The sequence below is a fragment of the Gekko japonicus genome, unplaced genomic scaffold (genome assembly GCF_001447785.1).
Source record: "Gekko japonicus isolate JY-2015 unplaced genomic scaffold, Gekko_japonicus_V1.1 scaffold23, whole genome shotgun sequence".
Taxonomy (NCBI): domain Eukaryota; kingdom Metazoa; phylum Chordata; class Lepidosauria; order Squamata; family Gekkonidae; genus Gekko; species Gekko japonicus.
In genome coordinates, this window is record NW_015163094.1 from 2,720,781 (window position 1) to 2,739,679 (window position 18,899).

Consider the following 18,899-nt stretch of genomic DNA (forward strand, 5'->3'; position numbering starts at 1 on the left):
TCGGGGGACCTGGGGATGGGGCTCTCTGGGCCTCCCCCGAGCCGCAGTGCTCCCGCGTGGCTCGGGAAACCTGGGGACGGGGCTTTCTGGGCCTCTCCTGAGCCTCAGCGCTCCCGTGCGGCTCGGGCTACCCGGGGACGTGGCTCTCTGGGCCTCCCCTGAGCCGCAGTGCTCCCGCGCGGCTCAAGGGTACTGGGGCGGGGCTCTCCGGGCCTCTCCTGAGCCGCAGCACTCCTGCGCGGCTCAGGTGACCCGGGGACAGGGCTCTCTGGGCCTCCCCCGAGCCGCAGAGCTCCTGTGTGGGCTTGGGGGACCCGGGGGCGGGGCTTGCCACCACACGGGCTGCCGGAGCTGCGCTCCGGAGGGCTCCGGCCCTAAAAGTCCCCTTTATATCTGAGTGGTGGGGGGTGTCCTTTGATTTTGGAGTCTTATTTGCTAACTTCAGGATTCAAGAAACTTATTACTTTTCTCTAATATTTTTGGGGGCAAAAGCTGACTGTTTACAGGAAATGGTTTTGGTATTGTGATTAGCTAAAACATTTTTAAAACATTTTTAAAAACATAACTGAATAAAAGATGTGCTGGGAACCCAGGAGTAAGGAGGGGGATCACCAGGAAAGAGGCTTCCTTTCTCCCTTTCTCTTGGCTGTGCAGCCAGGAAGGGGGGGGGAATTGCCTTGAAAGAGCCTTCCCTTCTCCCTTTCTTATGGCCGCATGGCTAGGAGAAGGGGAAGGAGTCGCCCTGGAAGAGGCTTCCTTCCTCCCTTTCTCTTGGCCATCATGAACTGCAGCCAACAGAAAGTTGGGGGTGAAGTACACCCAGAAAGGCGCTTCATCCTTCGCTGTGAAAAGCCATGGGGAGCTAAAAGCAGGGTTTAAGTGGCTCTGAGCTCCCAGCCACTCAGCTGTTTCTCCATCATGAGCCACCACAAATGGCACCAAAATTTGCAGTAGTTAGCCATGGGGAGCTAAAAGCAGGGTTTAAGTGGCTCTGAGCTCCCAGCCACTCAGCTGTTTCTCCATCATGAGCCACCACAAATGGCACCAAAATTTGCAGTAGTTTATCTTGGGTCTTCAGTCCATCTTTAATTTTGAATTTCATATGTTAAACATTACAATTTTATACAGTAATTTATGTTTGATAGGACTAAGTATTGTGTGTGTGTTTCAATTTTGCCCAGAATTTCAGCCCTCCAAATGACCCCCCCATCACTTAAAAAAATTCCAGCAATTTTACCTCTCTACCCTCAGCGTTTTGGCTTCTGTTTTCTGGGTCTGAAAGCAAGGGGGGGGGCTTTAGCTGCCCGCTTTTCTATTGGGGGGGGGGCTTGAGGCCCTAAATTATTAGGGGGATGCTGGCATAACAGTAGCAAGCCAGCTTCAAATCCTGCTTTTGCAGACCATGATTAATCTAGTGGTCTCTGTTCACGGTGTCAATTGATTGTGCTAATAATTAAAACCATGGTTTTTGCATTATGCTTGAACTGCCCCATCATATAAAGTTTGTGTTGTCCTTTAGTTTTTGCATTATGATTATAACTTTTTAAAAAAACAGTCGTTTGAGGCCCGTTGGCCACAAAGGTAAAAAGCATGAAAGGCATATCCAGAAGCTCTGTGTAAAACTAAGTAAAATAGTTTGCAGGTGATGGACTAAAAAGCACAGTGGTGAGTCTCATCATAGCTTAATGGATAATGTTAGAAAGTAAGGCTTTACTTTGACTGGAACAATCTCCATGTGCTTTATTGGACCTTGTTCTGACTCATCAGTCCTTGGTTTGCACTGTAAATAATTTTCTGGCCATATTGTTTTAATACCACATAGGATTAATTCCGAACTTACATAAAATAATTAAGTTCTCTTGCAGCTGATACATATAATAGAATGCAGTCGTTTCGGGTTTCTTGTTCCAACAGGTTGCAAATCTGCTAAATGATGGCAGGATTAACTTAACTTTAGTGTACTACAGAGAGTGAGATTCTGGGATGGCATGACACATTTTAAGCTGATGCTTGCCAAGACATAACAGTTTAAAAACTGACATTTGTGCTCAGCACCATACTGCCACAGTCCTTACTGCTTCATGACAAACTGTCACTCTACAGTACTGTGTCTAGTTGGTAACTGTAAAATTATCTTGTTTTATGTTGCATGGGCTTGTGTACTGTTGACAGTGTTCAGGAGCAAGACAACTGTGCCTCTTGTGTATGATGGTAGCTAAAAAGTGTCAATTCAGGAATTCTGTAAAAACAAGGTGCCAGACAAACCCAGGAGGTTTGCCTTTCTGTATGTGTTTTGGATTTCCTGTGATTTTAGGTTGTAGTCTTAGACCCTTTTCAAACTGCCTTTGTATTTTGTTTTAGTAACTAGTTGCTAATGGATTTTTTCTGTCATTTCAGACAAATGCGTTTTAGTAACTGCCTGTTAGCGGAATTTATTTACCTGTTCATACAAACCCACTTGCATTGGGTTAGCAAAGTGTGGTTGAGCCGCTTTTGAGGGAAACTGATTTTTTCCATTTTCATCCCCTTTGCCGTGCTTCTGAATTGCTGTGGTGTGCTGTTTATAATGTTCATAGCACTTTCTACATTGCTGCTTTTTCCCTGACCTTTTTTGCCATGCATCTTCCTCAGACTTAATTTTTTTAAAGATGAGTGCTATAGCAGTGCCATTGAGATGCAATGACTCCATTGAGTTATTGCATCTCAATGGTGCTGCTATAGTGGTTTAGTGCTTAAGCACTCACCTTAGAACGTTTTTAAAAATTCCAAGGAAGATTGTGTGGCAAAAAGGGGGGAGGGGAAGCAGCACTGTTTGAAATCATCATAGTGCTTCAGAGACGGCCCATTAACAGAAGGAAATTTGCTGTATGAAATCCCCATCCCCATATTGCTTTACTTGAAATCAGGCCAACAACGAATAACATCCAGTTTAGAATGAGCCCTGGGCTGTCAAATTTTATACAGCCTTAGTCCTCCTTACTAAGCATTTGCTGGTGTTCAAGGGAAATGTGCCATGTTGTTTTCCCCCAAACGGTGAGGTCTTTAGGCCAAGGATAATGGCACCTCTCAAGTGGTTCCTCTCCCAATCCAATGAAGGCACTAAAATAGCCCAAGTTTCTGCTCTGAGGTTTACCCCTTCACCCTACTAACTCATGCCTCAGGGTGTTCCCCTAAACTTTATACATACTGGCTTAACTAACTTTACCCGCACTGTTCTCTCCAATCTGAAGCATAAATAAATCCCAGCTCATAGTCCACTAGGGCCTGTACAAGTCCCATTTCCACAGAGTAGAGTAGGTGAGACCTCCCCCCCCAGCCAGTAGGGGGGGAAAAATCATACTCAACCCCAAACAGGCAGGCAGCTATACCTACTCTGGATTGTCAGCAAGGCAGAAAGAAGTTGTGATAGGATTGCTGAAGAAACAAGGAGGATGAGGGCAGACACAGCAAGCCTTTAAGGCCTTTGCTTGTCGTCGTCCCCCCCCTCCCCCACTAGTGTTCCTCCACACAGCCGCATCGGGATGGGTACACACCTCCTGGTGTGCAGGGGCTACCTCAAACATTGTCCCCGCTCATTACCTCATTGATGGATGGGATGGAGTATTCTATGGAAACTATTTAAGGAACAGTCCTACAGTTTAGCTTCTGTTTTATTAATAATAAAGAACACAGATGAGGTTATGGCAAGAAACCTTTCCTTTCAGTTTTTGTAATCTCTGAATGGTGATTACAGTAACCAACAAATGGAAGCCACTTATGCCTAAATGGAACTGAAGAACCTAAGGTTTTTCTCAAACTAATAGGTTTGTTCATAGGTTTATCCATTTCTACTTTGAGAAGCCATTCTTGAGTTTTAGCAGTTGCTGATATTTCCAACATTTATGGGACTTTATCAACAACTAAAACTTTTAAGATGAGGTATTTTACAAATAATTGACAGTGTGAACAGATCTGATTAAAAACAGATGAGATCTAATAATATTTGTAATAATCAGATCCCAGTTCATCAAGTGTAGTGGTTACAATGTCAGACTAGGAGCTTGAACACTCATGCTCGGAACCCCACTTTGTCTTGAAGCTCACCTTGGACCAGTCTCTGTTATCCTAAACTACTTTGAAGGGTTGGTTTGTGGATAAAATAGAGGAGGGGAGAAGGATTTACACTGCCTTGAGCTCCTTGGAGGAAGGTGGGGTAAAAATGTTCTAAATAAATACAATGAAATGAAAGGACCTGAGTTTGTTTGTTTATTTATTAGATTATTACCTTGCCCTCCCCGCCGGGGCAGGCTCTACTTGGCTTCAGTGGCGCTTGCTGGAAACAGGGTCTGGCTCAGAGTCTAGGCACATTGGAGGAATGCCCAGTTGCAGCATTCCTCCCCCCATTAGTAATTCCAGGTAGGAGGAGGGGGCTGTCAGCTGAATCCAAGCACAATAGAAGGGTGCTTGGCTGCTGCCTCCCCTCCATCTGGCCTCAGGGATGACAGTTGGACGTGGAAGGACCGAGGAGGTTAATCTAGGTGTTACAGAAAAGTATAGGGCTGTTGCCTCAACACCTTCTCATGACCTTAGCGATGGCAGCCACTAGACGGGTGGTAAAATCTGCAGTTGTGGAGCTAGACAAATATGTGGCATTTGAAAGATTTTTTAAGAAGTCTTTTAAAATGAGCTGAACTGCTGGGATATTATTCTGACTTCTCAACAAAATATTTTAAATGCTTGGATAGGCTCTAGTAATACAACACATGCAGGATGTACATGTGTTCACTATAATTTATGAACAGGGGCTTGCAGGGAGAGTGTTGATAGGCAACGAAGATGGAAGACACTACCTGTACTGCCCCAGCAGGGATATATAGTCAAGCATAGCAAGCAATTTATATTAGAACAGGAAAACAGGTCCTTTACCTGTAGTTCATTAATCCCTACCTCTGTTCTCAAGTTACAATGAATGCATGATCAATGTGTGTACATGGTGCATTTGATTTTTCTTTATAAATTTGTTGAGTCATGTTACATTCAACACATGGACAGATGGATGTGTGATTGAAACCACGCATTTCTCCGGCCCATGGTTTATTTGTAAAGCACACATTGGCTTTTTCTTACAATCAGATGTATGCATGTACATGCAGGATGCACATGTGTTCACTATAATTTATGAACAGGGCTATGGCTGGGTCTAAACATGAGTCTCCATTTTAAACCTTTATCCCCTCATAAGGTACATTCTTTGAGTTCTGCCTTTCCCATCTCTATGACAGTACAGTGGCGAAAGCCGTGCTTGGCGGTCCCACCCCTTCTTTGCAAGTATTAAAGATCTGAGCCCGCAAACACCCAATGAGACACAGCCAATGCTCCCTCTAAGCTGTGAGCAAAAATTCTACTTTGTGAGCTAGTGACATTAAAGTTGTGAGCGAGTGATTTGGCTACTGCATAAATCAGTTTGCTCTGGAGCCATCCTTCCTGAGCTAAGACAAAAATGTGTGAGGCGGAGGCTAAGAAACTGTGAGCTACCTCACACCAACTCAGCTTAGAAGGAACACTGGACGCAGCACATGCTAAGTTTCAGAGCTGATGTAAACTGATGATCCAAGTCTGTGATGAAGAAATGACAATGAGGGACACCCTTAACTGGACATTCTGGACCAACTATCATAGCACAGTTCTGAGAGGTGAGCTTGATGACTCGTGGTTCCCTGCCTCGCTTTTCTTTTGCTTTACAGTCAGTAGTGGGTCTACAATCACAGTTGTAACCATGTTTGAGGAAAGCAGCTTAAGGCAGGATTAGCCTAGCCTAGGCTTTGCTTGACTTTCATTTATTTGCTTCTGCACTCATTCCCCTCCTAGCTGTGGTTACAGGCAAGCCACAGTGTCTGCCTTTGGTAACAAAAAGAATGTGATCTGGAAGCCATGTTTCCTTCTTCCTCATGCTTTATGTTTGCTTCTATAAATATTGCTTTTAGAAACACTACTGGCTTTTCTTTTGCAATGCTGTCAGCTTTATCAGAGCCATATTTTCTAACTACATGAGCTATATACTTTAACTGGCTGTTTGTGTGTGAAAAGCAAAGATGTATCAGTAATATGCAGCAGTGATGCTGAAACTTTGAATGACATCCCTACTTTTAATGGGGGTGGGGAAGAGAGAAGTTAGGCTTTCAAGGAGGGATATGGTTTTGTTTTGAGATAAGTGGAACTTTCCCCTCCTCATGAACCAAAGCAAATTGATAGGGGTAAGTGTCATTTACTAGAGCAGGGGTTTCGAACTCAATTGTTATGAGGGCTGGATCTGACATAAATGAGACCTTGTTGGGCCGGACCATGTGTGTCATAAAATGTAATGCCAGGTATAAAGGATACAAACACAATTAAAGATTTTAAAAAGTTTAAATAGAACATGCTTAAAACACTAGCACTCTTGCAATATTTTGTCTATTTAACAATCTCTGATAACTGACACCTCTGCTCTCAATTGTTGCATCAAAATGTCTGGGCTGCAGCAATCTTGAGTATGGCGTTCAGGTGTGTATCTGTAAACTGCAAACCTAATTTTGATTTATTGACATTCATTACAGAAATGTCATACTCAGTGTTCCTAGCCTAGGACCTAGGGCAAAGCATGAAACGGCTGGGCATTGCAACCTTTTGTACATAAGTTGCTTCATGTGCTGGTCAAGAACATGAGAAGGCATCCTAATGCAGACTGAGGGCTGTTTGTTTGTCTACAAAACTATAGTCTTCCCCAGAGAAATGACTACAACTTCCTACAAAGGAAATGTGCTGGGTGAACTTGGTCTGGACACACACTTTCAGCCTAATCCACCTCACTGGCTTGTTGTTATTCCTTCTTTAAAATAGTTCACATTACTTTGTTACTGAGAAAGACTGGATCATGAGGGCTCAAATATAGTGAAAAGGGGGAGGGAACACAGTTGCATCTAGGAGAGCCCAGGCATAAGGAGCCCAACAAAATACACACACTGTAGCAATGCAAACAAAAACTCATACCTTGAACAAACCTTTGTTGGTTTTAAAAGTGCTTGGTATTTCTCCTGTGTGATTGAGACAGCCCAGCAAAGCAAGCTGTCTCTCATTCCCTCTCTGTGTCCCTTCAGGGAGGAGCCTCAGCCAGTGGATGGAAAGAAAGGCTTCTTTTGCAGCCTGGCTAGGAAGTGAGCTCTGGCTGTTAAGAACATAAGAACATAAGAGACGCCAATGTTGGATCAGGCCAAAGGCCCATCCAGTCCAACACTCTGTGTCACACAGTGGCCAGAAATACCAGTGCCATCAGGAGGTCCAGCAGTGGGGCCAGGACATTAGAAGCCCTCCCACTGTTGACCCCCCCCCAAGCACCAAGAAGACAGAGCATCACTTGCCCCAGAGCCCCTAGCTATACCTTGTGGCTAATAGCCACTGATGGACCTCTGCTCCATATGCTTTTCTAATTCCCTTTTGAAGCCGTCCATGCTTGTAGCACCCACCACTTCCTGTGGCAGTGAATTCCATGTGTTAATCACTCTTTGGGTGAAGAAGTACCCTGTTCCCTCCATCCCCCTGGGAGAAGGAAGGGGAGGAGCCTTAGCCAGTTCTTTACCAGACATTCTCAACCACACAGGAGAGGCTTGCCTATTTATCTCTCCTGTGCAATTGAGAGAGACTGGTAAAGCAAGCTATGACGTGGCAGCAGCAAGAGAACTGGAAAAGGAAGTAGGAAACAGCCAGGGCCTTGGGGGCCGGATTAGGGCCCTCTGAGGGCCTGATTCGGTATGCAGGCCCCATGTTTAACACCCCTGTACTAGAATATCTTTACTGAACTGTGTTAGAGTTGTAGGACTCACACATGTGCCTTATTTATTCAAACCCTATTTTGGGTGCTTTGTTGTAATACTCTATTCCTGTATGCTGCTTTAAAAGATGTCTGAGAGTCTGTTCACTTCTTCCTAATGTCAATATTTACCCAATGCAAAGAACTTGGCATACAGCAGCAGGCATATGGCTGCATACAATGTACACTGTGCAGTGGCACTGTTGTTCACTGTACTAGATTTTGGGATGCCCAGAAGGTAGAATAAGTCTAGAAGCAAACCTGTGTTCAGAAAGCTCAAGGCATACTGAACTATAATCGAGATGTAGGGAGGGAGGGTAATGCTGTCAGACATCTCATCTTGAATATTTTCAAATACCTTTTAATACTTATAGTGTGAATGGGTACCTTACGGTGGTTCTCATTCATTTTTCACAGACAGCCTGTGAATCAGGTCATGGTCTGTTGCTCTTATTTTATACACCAGGGACTAAGACTGAGCTGAGATTTGAACTTGATTCCAGGTCCCATAGATTTCTGAAGTTTTTCTAGTCTGTATTCAACATCACTGGGCTCGAGTCATAGGCAGAGCTGGCTCTGAATAGGCTAAAAGTGAATTGTGATGCAGACAAGAATTAATGCCAAGGTTTTAAAATAAGCATGTGGTGCTAGAGGGTGATTTATGACGACCACAGTGCTTGCTTTACTGCTTTGGCTGTTAGCACAGAGAAATCCTTGCCTTCACCTTTAAGTTAGTTCAGATCATTATTATTTAAATACCTATTCAGGTTAAAAGGGAGGATGAAACAAAATTCATTTCATTTTTCAATTGATCTGCAAATAGCCGTGAAAATCAATTTCTTCACTGTGCCCAATTAAAACCAACCATTTCCCTAGCTTCAGGTAAATTCAGTAAAAATTAAGCTTGATCTTGAAGGCAGCATGTGATCAGTATCACTGTTGATGTCAGGCATTGGACTGGTATTTGAATGTAGTTGCCACCACACCCTGGGCATGTTGCACTGCTTTTTGTAATTTCAACAGTGTGTGAAGCCAAGGGAAAAGCCCTTAAGGGTACGCTACACTTGCACTGAATCATTTCCATGTTCAAAATATTGGCTGTTGTGTAATTGCTGTGAAATCCAGTTATGCAAACTCTAGCTTCTTTCCAAGCTAGAATTTTTGCTCCTGGAAGAGAGACTGGAATGGTGAGGATTTATTTCTCAGGTTTTGTATCTTTGCACCTCATAATAAATCAGAGAGCTTTGCTGAAGTTGGTGTTACTGCCAAAGGGGAAACATCCCTGTGGTTCAGACAACGCTTATGGGAAAGAAACTCTGGCACTTTGTGAATACTTGCTTGCTTTTTCTTAGCCCTGTTACTTGATAGAGTAGGTGATAGTATTCTCTGTTCTTTAGGCTATAGGGAGTTTTGTTTTGAGTGAGTCATACTGGCGAGTGCAGGTTTATAATTTTTTTGTATCTTGTCAGTATTATAATGCAGACGAGAAAATTTGTTTCAGCTTCTTTAGTTTTTTAAAATCTTCTTCGTGGTCTCTGTGTATCACACCTCTGGGATATAGTGTGCCTGTGCTGACCCGATTGGTAAACTTGAAAGCTAAAGGGATTGTTGTACCCATTCTCCGGGTCATGCATAGGGGGCTCCACTGTGCATGACCACAGAACAGGGCATGACTATCCTGCCAGTTTTCTTCTCACCACTGCACTGTTCAGATCCTTCTAGCTTCAGTCAGTAACTTCCACTTCTTTTACTTACTTTTCTTTGGATCTCTTCCTCCTGTTGGACAATAAATTTAGAGTTAGTGACTCTTTTATGACAGGGCTTTGGTCCCTGTCGGCCCAACCTCCCCCCAGTCTTACCACCTAATGGCCTATGGCTAAATGTTGGGGCTTTTTCATAAGGCACCTGAGGTTTGGCAGCAAGATTGCACCCCTGGATGGACATTCCCTTTGCCTTTTGTGCCTTGAGGAAGCCCACTGCATTGAATCCTGTGCACGTTGCTGGAAATTCTTGAGGCAAACGAGAAAGAATCCAGCCAGTAGATTTTGCACCGCATTTCTTGAGTCGGTAATTTTCCCGTCAATGGTTTCATCACAAGAACCCTCTGGTCACACCTTGATGTCAACTCTGGCTTTGGCTTTGACAGTAGCTCTATTCCTTATACCGGCTTCCACTGATGCCAACAGACTGGTACTGAAACGCCCAGTCCTGGCATCGAAGTCTAACACCCTCACTCCTGCCAAAAGATGCAGAGAGGGTGAGGACCACAAACCAGAAAAGCAGAAGAAGCACAAGAGGGATAAGGAGAAACCTGAGGGTTCTCCGGTTAAGGCTGCCCCGGTGCTTCATCACATGCTGGAACCCTCCTCTGTGCCCCCATTCAAACAGCTTGACTTCCCCGTCCATAAGCAATTGCTCAGCAGGGTGAACTCACGCCGATACAACCCATTCATCTCAAGGACTCTGAGCATGAAATGGACCTGACACAACAATCCTGATCTTCCAGTGCCGAGAGCCTCCATACCAAGCACAGGGATCGGAATATCGCATCTTTCCTCCTTCTCCACATCACCAGCCCTTTGATGATTGGGATCAATCCCCAGGGCTTCATCCTCCTCCACCACATCCTGTCCCATGGGACCAGCGTCAGTGGCATTATTTATATGGAGCCTGCCCACTTTCCACCAGTATGTCCTGGCTTCCAGCCCATCCACCGATGGACTGGGATAGAAAATCTACATCTTTTCGCCTCTCTCGGTACTGAAACCCTCTCCCGATACCAGTGACACCACTACTGAAACTGTTAACACCGATGGACAAACAATCTAGAAAACCCAAGGACAAGACTACTCTGTCAGTAGTTATATCTCCGATACCGAAGGTCCTGACACCAACACACTACTCAGAGCCATCTGGGTCAGTTGACTCCTCTAGTGTTTTCGCCCAAGACTCAGGGGATGAAGGCTTGGATCAACCCAAAAACCATTCTCCTCCACAAATGGTCTTGGAAAATCTCCCCATTTCACCTTCAGAAGACCTGAAATCAAACGGAGACTTCATCAAACACATGGCTAATATCTTGACCCTGTCCACACAATCCCCACCTATGGTCACTGATAACAGTTTTTGACATCGTACAAATTGATACTTCAACAGCTGTCGCTTTATCAGTGATTTCAGTTCTGTTCTAGGCTGCGAAAGCTCCTTGGTCTCATCCAGCCTCAACCCCCATCTCAAGCCGCAGAACTGACCATATGTACAAGGTCCCGGAAATAGGGGCTGAATTCTTATTCATGCACTCCAAGCCAAATTCAGTGATGGTCACCTCCTCTTCCAAGGGCAGATGTACACATTCCACATTCCCTGAATAGGAAGAGAAGAAACTAGATTCTTTTGGGCGCAAATTCTACTCTGTGGGTGTCCTGGGCATTAAAACCTCAAATTATGCAGCCTGCATGGGCAGGTACCAATATGCTCTTTGGGAGCAACTTTCTGAGTTTATTGCAGCCCTACCTGAGGACTTAAACTGTCAAGCCAGGCGTGTTCAAAAGGAGGGCATGCTACTAGCAAAACATCAGCTCAACTCAGCGAAGCACACACTAGATGTGTCAGCCAAGACGCTTACTTCAGCAATCGCCCTTAGACGTCATGTGTGGCTGCAGAAGAAGAGATTGGATTTATACCCCGCCCTTCACTTGGAGTCTCAGAGCGGCTTACAAACTCCTTTCCCTTCCCCTCCCCACAACAGATACCCTGTGAGGTGGGTGGGGCTGAGAGAACTCTGACACAAACTGCTCTTTGTCAAGGACAGCTGTGCCAGAGCTTGTGACTGACCCAAGGTCACATCAGCAGGTGCAAGCGGAGGAGTGGGGAATCAAACCCGGTTCTCCCAGATTAGAGTCCGCACACTTAACCACTACACCAAACTGGCTCTGCACCAAACTGCAGTCCACTATCCTCCAACAGGATACCAAATCTTATGTGGAAAACCTTCCCTTTGAACAGGAGGGCCTATTTAGTTCCAGTATGGACACTGTCCTCAAGATCTAGACAAAAGCATCAAGATCTCTTGCAATCTCGGGGTATCCTCTTCCACCAGGTAGAATAAGCCCAGATCCTGGAACAAATCCTGGTCTTAGTGTTCCTTCAACAAGTCACAGTGGCAGCAGAGATCACCACATATGCCATCTCGTTCATATGGAACTAAACCAAAGTTCCCTACTGCCATACAAACCAGGCCCAAGGCTCCTAAGGGTGCAAAACAAGGCCTTTGACTTGAGACCTCTACCTTACCCGTCAGAACCCACACATTTCCATCTTTACCTACCTGGCTGGAGATGGATCCCTTCAGACAAATTGGTACTTTCTGTCATTTCAAGGGCGTACACGATAGAGTTCATTCATACACCAACAACATTAGTCTTCACTCCTATCCTCCCCCCTTCCGCTGTCCTCCTAGAAGAAGCATAAAACTTACTGGACCAACAGGCCATAGGACCGGTTCCTATCTACAGCCACCATCGTGGCTTCGACTCCCATTATTTTATGGTCCCCAAGAAGGATGGAGGCCTCTGTCCCATCATAGATCTCAGAGGGTTAAATCACTTCATCACCTACAAAAAATTTTGGATGACGTCGCTACAAAACATCCTCCCTGTCATGTGGAAAGGTGCATGGATGGGGACTCTGGACTTGCAGGATGCCTACTTCCACATAACCATACACCATCATCACAGAAAGCTTCTCCTGTTTGCCATAGGAGACCTGCATCACCAAAACAAGGTTCTCCTTTTTGGTCTATCAACAGCTCTTTGTGTATTCATGGAAACAATTATTGAGATTGTGGCTTATCTACGTCTACAGGAGATAAAGATCTTCCCATACATAGATGACTGGCTGATGGTGGCAGACTCCAGATTCACCATTCTACAACACATAGACATAACCCTAACATTGCTACACACTCTGGGACTCCGAGTGAATCACAAAAAACTATGCTCACCCTCTCTACGAGGGTTCAGTTCATCGAAGTGATTCCTGAATCTGCAGGGAATTTCTCCCACCCAAGAGGGCAGATGACATTGTTACCCTGATTTATTGGATACGATCACGGGGCAATACATCTGCTCTCCAAATCCAATGCCTACTGGGCATGTTGGCCTCCATGACTTCTGTGATTGTGTTTTTCAAACTCCACACGAGACCACTGTAGTTCTGGTTCCTGAGACAGTTCAGTTCTCAATATCAGCAACAATCACACCGGTTTCTCATTCCCCCTCCCATTCTAACCTCCCTGGAATGGTGAGAAGATCACCTAAATCTTCTGGCGGGAGCACCCTTCCACCCTCCCATTCTGTCTCTGGCAATAACGACGGATTCATCTTTATGGGGGTGGAGTGCTCACTTCAACGGTCTGGGTGTAGGTGCCAACTGGGAAACTCACATAGCACACTGTCATATCAACTTTCTGGAACTCCTAGCAGTAAGATAAGCCATTCAGTCCTTCCATCACCTAGTACTGCATCATGTGCTCACGATCCTGATGGGCAGCACCACCACTCTCTATTACATAAACTGCCAGGGTAGCATGGTTTCAAAACACCTCTGCAATCTAGCCTTGGAAATTTGGGATGAGTGCAAGCAACCTGTCTTTCTCAGTTAGCCCAGTGATTATGTATTTTAGGGTTTTTATGCTGTTTTACATTGTAGTTGAGTTTACTATACTGAAATTATCTGTTGCCAAAGTTTGTATGTGTGTATGCGCGCGTGCTGCTGTAGTGGTTATGATAGGAGCTCAGAGGGGTCTAGCAGAGGCTAGTGGTTTCAGGTTTGGCAGTGGGAGAGAGGGAGGCTTTTATCAGTTGTTCACAAGTGTGGGAAAGTAGGCAGCAGCAAGATCTGTTAGTGGAAGTACTGCTAAGAATATGCGGGTTTTCCTTCAGATTTTCCCACCAAAACACTGTTCCCCACTCTGACCAAGCAGCCTCTTAGTAGTGTTTTAATAACAGAATTACAATTTTCTGTGTCCTACCTTGTGATAGAGAAGTTATTTGGCTTTTGAGATTTATTGTAGCTAAGCAGGAGCCCTCCTATAAATCCCTTTGGAAATGGCACTTGACACAAAATAAAGTTCAAAGAGAATAGTTGATTTTATTGAACAGGCACAGTTGGGTTAGGAATAGGGCAGGGGACAAGAAGTTGAGGTAAATTTTGTTGTTTATACAAATTATATTTTGAGCAGGCTACAGAGTATAATTGGAGCTTATATTCTTAGCGATTCAGTTCTCAACTGTGAGAGGGTTGTTTGCCTTGATTTCTTTCAGCAACAATGTGTCTTAATAAAGTTTCATATAACTATCTGAGTTTCCTTAAAGTTAGTAGTTTCTTCTTGTGTTGAAGTACTTTCCTTGTGGGATTACAACTTTCCTTTTTTACACTTGAGGAGTCTTAGTCGGTTTCCTTTTTCACACAAACCAGGGGTCCCTTCTGAGTTGAACACACTGAAGAACAGTGTAAGAAATATCTTCCTTTAAATACCGTATTTTTAAAAAGTCCTGATCCTGGGGCTGGCTTGGCTTCTCCTACAGTGCAGTTTAGACAGTGCTGCAGGAGAAGCTGGCCCCAGGAGTTGCATGGAAATCCTGGGAGTGGCTTTGCTTCTCCTACAGCCAATCGTGGCTGGGCTCACTTCTTCTGCAGTTCGGTTTAAACCAAGCTGCTGGAGAAGTGAGCCCCAGGAGCTCCTGTGCCACATGGAGCACATTGCTCCGCATGGCACAGCCAATCCTGGCTGGGCTTGCTTCTCTTGTACCCATCCTCTATTGTTTCCAATGAGGAGGGGGAAGAAGGCATTTAAAGGGATCACAGTCCCTTTAAATGGCTTCTCCAAGCTTCACTCTGAAGGCATTTAAAGGGACTGAGGGCCCTTTAAATGCACTTTAACTGTTGTTATCTGGTGGTCAGCCATTTCAGATCACCAAATAATACCAGCTACTATGTATGGCTAAAAAAAAATCCGGAAAATACAGGTAAGGTATTTTTCGGGACATGGCTAAAAAACAATCCGGAAAATACAGGTAAAGTATTTTTCGGGGTTTTTCCCAGCTTGAATAGATGGAATGCACATGGGTTTCCCAGCTTGAATAGATGGAATGCACATCCCTAGTTGGATACTTTGGCTCATTCCCAACATGGAGTTCTACTCTGAAACATTCCTTTTCCTATCTATCTGCCTACTTTTCTGCCATATAAGTAAGGGAAGTTAGTGTAACTGGAAATGTCCATTCTGTCCAGATAAATAGTTTATCTAGTAGATTCACCCAAGAGTAGAACTGGATGTTCTGTGTTTGTGGAAAACGTCTTTTTCATGCAGTTCCCTAGCAGGGTCATTTAATCTATGTACCACTGTGGATTTCTTACTTTTTTATTTAGGATATTTCTGTGCTGCTCCTTCAGTCCAGCTCAAGGTGACTTAGTTAAAGCAATATAATCACAATTTAGCTTCTATTTAGTACCTTCTCATATTGGTTTTAGACTGTTGTAGATTTTTTGTTTTTTCCTAAAGTTAGCCACTGCTAACGTTAAGGTTTCAAGGGAGTTTGCTCACTCTGGAAGGAGATACCCTAGTTGGTTGACTCTGCCTTTGATGGAGGAACCTAACCTGTTATTCTGGGCTCTTCCACCAACCATATATGACAGGTATAAGTCAAATTTCCTTTTCCTATTTGGAGCAATACAGGAAATGTGCTTTAATGTGCATATCATTGAGATGTGATGTATTTGGAGATAATTTATTCACTTTAAATATTTGATTTTCATTTGAACAGATTGCTTTTAAAGATGGAAAGCCTCAGTGTGAGAAAATGTGTGTGGTGCTGAGCAGCCCTGTGGGGAGAATTGAGATATCTGGATGCGGTACAGGAGTGCACGAAATCCAACTGCAGGGCAATGTTCTTCCATCCAGTGGGTAAGCCTGTCCCATCAATTGATTACATACATATGCATGCATTCATGCTACAGATTTCCATGCAACTGGAATGGAATATAGTTGTCTGGGTTGTTCTAATAGTTATCAACTGAAAAAGTTTTTCTGTTTTTGATCATTTTAACCTGTATGAATAAGTGTGGCCTCAAATAGAGCCTGGTGCTTGTCATGCTTAGCCACTGAATGAATTCGGAGTTCATCCTTGTATATGTTAGTTTTTAAGGTAATGCTGACCAGGGGTCTATATGCTTATCAGTAGTGATTCATCTTTTAATTTGACCAGGCAAAGTCAGAGGTAGACCTGCTGGTCCCCTAACTCAGAAGAAGGGTAGAACAAGAGCCCTCTTTGATGTTGTGCTGAGATTTAGAGGCACTTGGGTAAACAGCAAGAATCATGCTGTTTTCCAAGTTTCTCTGGAGTTTGTTGGGAAATGAACTAATTTATAGTTTTATATCTGCTACACACACAACACATGGACTGTGCACACATTTGTATACCATGAGCCAAAGAAAGCTGTTTGCATCACCTGTGAGAGACTTCACATAGGGAAAACTTGCCTGCATTTTATGTTAATATAGCTTGCACACATTCAGCTCAGAGCATCATGGGAAGAAGGAGCACATGTTAGCCATTGTGAGCAGAGAACAACAACCAAGAAGGAGGAATTCCCCCATTACTGAAAAGATGAGATGTCACACAGGACACGGACCTGATCTGCATCTGTATTCCATGTTTTCTGTTTATGCCTGGGAAAGCCAATATTCATCTGTACTTCAAAGAGCATACAGGAAGCCTGGACTTCACACCTAGCCAGATGGTATTCCAAAGTAGGTGGGATTACAGATTGGTAAGGTGCCACCCACCTGAAAATTCAACTATAAAAGTAAAGACCCAAACCCTAGGTCTTTGCTAGCCACCTCCCTTCTCTATGACCTCTATCTTCTTTATTACCCCTAAGGTCCAGCTTTCTATCCAACAATCCTTTTGTCTACCTTAAGATCTCTTGGACTGCAGCCATGAGATCCATGCTTGCTTAGCTGGTTCTAGCAGGTGTGATTTAGCTTAAACCCCTAGGTATTACTTTCTACCCCATTCCCATTGCAACAGACAAAACGTCTGGAAACAGGCGAGAATAAACCGAAATAGCTACCTACCTACCTCCAAGTAACTGAGAATCTATTTTATTTCTATTTAACTCTAAAGGACACTTGAACGTATGCGAAGTGAGACTGATGTTTTTGTATGTGTGACTTTGATATTGCTTAGTAAAAAGAATATTTGTTTTGGAAAAACACCCGTGTGGTCTACATTACTGGGACTCTGGGTTTGGACACGACCCTGGTATAGCTGGCCAGGACTCACGTTAAAAATTTAGTTGGCCTCTGCTGTAAATAAAACAGTTGGCGTAACAAGTTCAAATCCAACATCAGGGATGTGATCCCACTGCTTCCCAAGCCCGGAAAGAGGCAGTGTTTGTGGTAACAACTCATTTTGGATCACAGTTGCTGCCCTGGTGATGACACTTCCATTGACAAAATTGTAATTAGGATACCTGGATGAAACCTGCATGAGGTGTTATTTTGCTGTCTTCAGTGCTGTCATCAAAAGATTAAGTGAATTGCATGAATTCAATTGTGCTGCTATTGTATGTGTATGCTAGGACAATGATATCATCTCCCAATCATACACTGATATCAAAATCTGAATAGCCACTTTCCATAGAAGTAAGGACAGAATATAAAAACCTGCATATGCCCAAGTAGTTGAACATACACAGCTTTCAGTGCCACCAGTTCCCCTGTCCCATAAAATTATGTGTGTCTCCCTTCCTATCATGGCCCCATTTCTGCCACAAATTTTACTTTGTACTATCAGGCCAATGCTTCTAAAGTGGAATTAGAGTGTATATAATTTTTCATAGACTAGATTTGTTGTTGTTTTTGTTTTATTCCGCCTTTCTGCTGCCATGGGGCCATTAAGATGGCTAATGAATGAAACTATACAAATTAAAATATTATCTTGAAAATCATTAAAACCAACATGCAAATACATTATTAAAACTAGTTAGTACCAAAGTTTAAAATAAGTGCAAAAATTAAGAACAACAGTTAAAACATTGGTGAGGAAGGCGAGATCAGTTAGAGAACACGAGGCTAAACAAAAAAGTCTTCACTTGTAAGTGGAAGATGGCAACAGAAGGGGACAGGTGAATTTTTGGGGGGAGGAAATTCCTCTTCTGGGTCGCCACCTGCCTAATTTCAGAAGTTGTGGGCACCCAAAGCAGGCCCTATGAAGATGACCACAGTGGTCAGGTAGGTTCATAAGGGAGTAGGCGGTCCTTCAGGAATGTTGGTCCCAAACCATATAGGACTTTAAATATCAGCACCTTGAATTATGCCTGGAAACAAATTCAGAGCCAGTGTAGATGGAACGAGACTTGAGTGTTGTGGTCCCTATGATCCATTCCAGTCAGCATCTCCGCTGTGGAAGGGAGTATGAACACTACATAGCATTCATACTCCCACTGATTTGGCTGTGTTCCAGGTCTTTCCTTAGCATCTTGGCTGCAGCATTGTGCACCAACTGAAGTTTCTGAACATTTCTCAAGAGCACCCCCACCTATACAACATTGCACCAACCTAATTTAGATGTAACCAGGGCATGTACCACAGTGGCCAAATTTTTACTGCCCAAGAAGTATCACAGCTGGCTGTCTAGTTGAAGCTGGTAAAGGCCTTTCTGGCCACAGCTTCCACCTGCTTATCCAGCAATAGGCCTGAATCCAAGAGCACCCCTAGTCTATGGAGTAGGGGAGGAATGGTGCTCTGTTATAGAATTGGAGTGTATTGGGGACTGGTGTGGAAGTTATAACCATGTGGGGATTGGAAGAGAGAACAAATGACATGGTCACGTGTAACTCCTAAGGTGAGAGGGGCAAGAGTGGCTTGATGGACATCAGAAACTCATGCCAAACCAAGATGTGTTAACATTGTAGTATATTGCTGTGGTGTTCTTAGTCCCAGGAAATACACCCACTTACTGGATCTGATAATAGCTTCCTTGTGACTTCTCATTACTATACATTTCTG

The 18,899-nt window shown here is 43.9% G+C and overlaps 1 protein-coding gene across 4 annotated transcripts in view; it reads left to right on the forward strand.

The window, feature by feature from the left end:
• The window catches only part of MGMT (O-6-methylguanine-DNA methyltransferase), a 313,417-nt gene that overhangs the window by 57,248 nt on the left and 237,270 nt on the right, over positions 1–18,899 (forward strand). For all 4 annotated transcript variants that reach the window (XM_015406542.1, XM_015406543.1, XM_015406544.1 and 1 more), the window contains one exon: positions 15,652–15,791. In XM_015406542.1, coding sequence (XP_015262028.1) covers positions 15,652–15,791 — 140 coding nt within the window. The remainder of the gene's footprint in view (positions 1–15,651; positions 15,792–18,899) is intronic.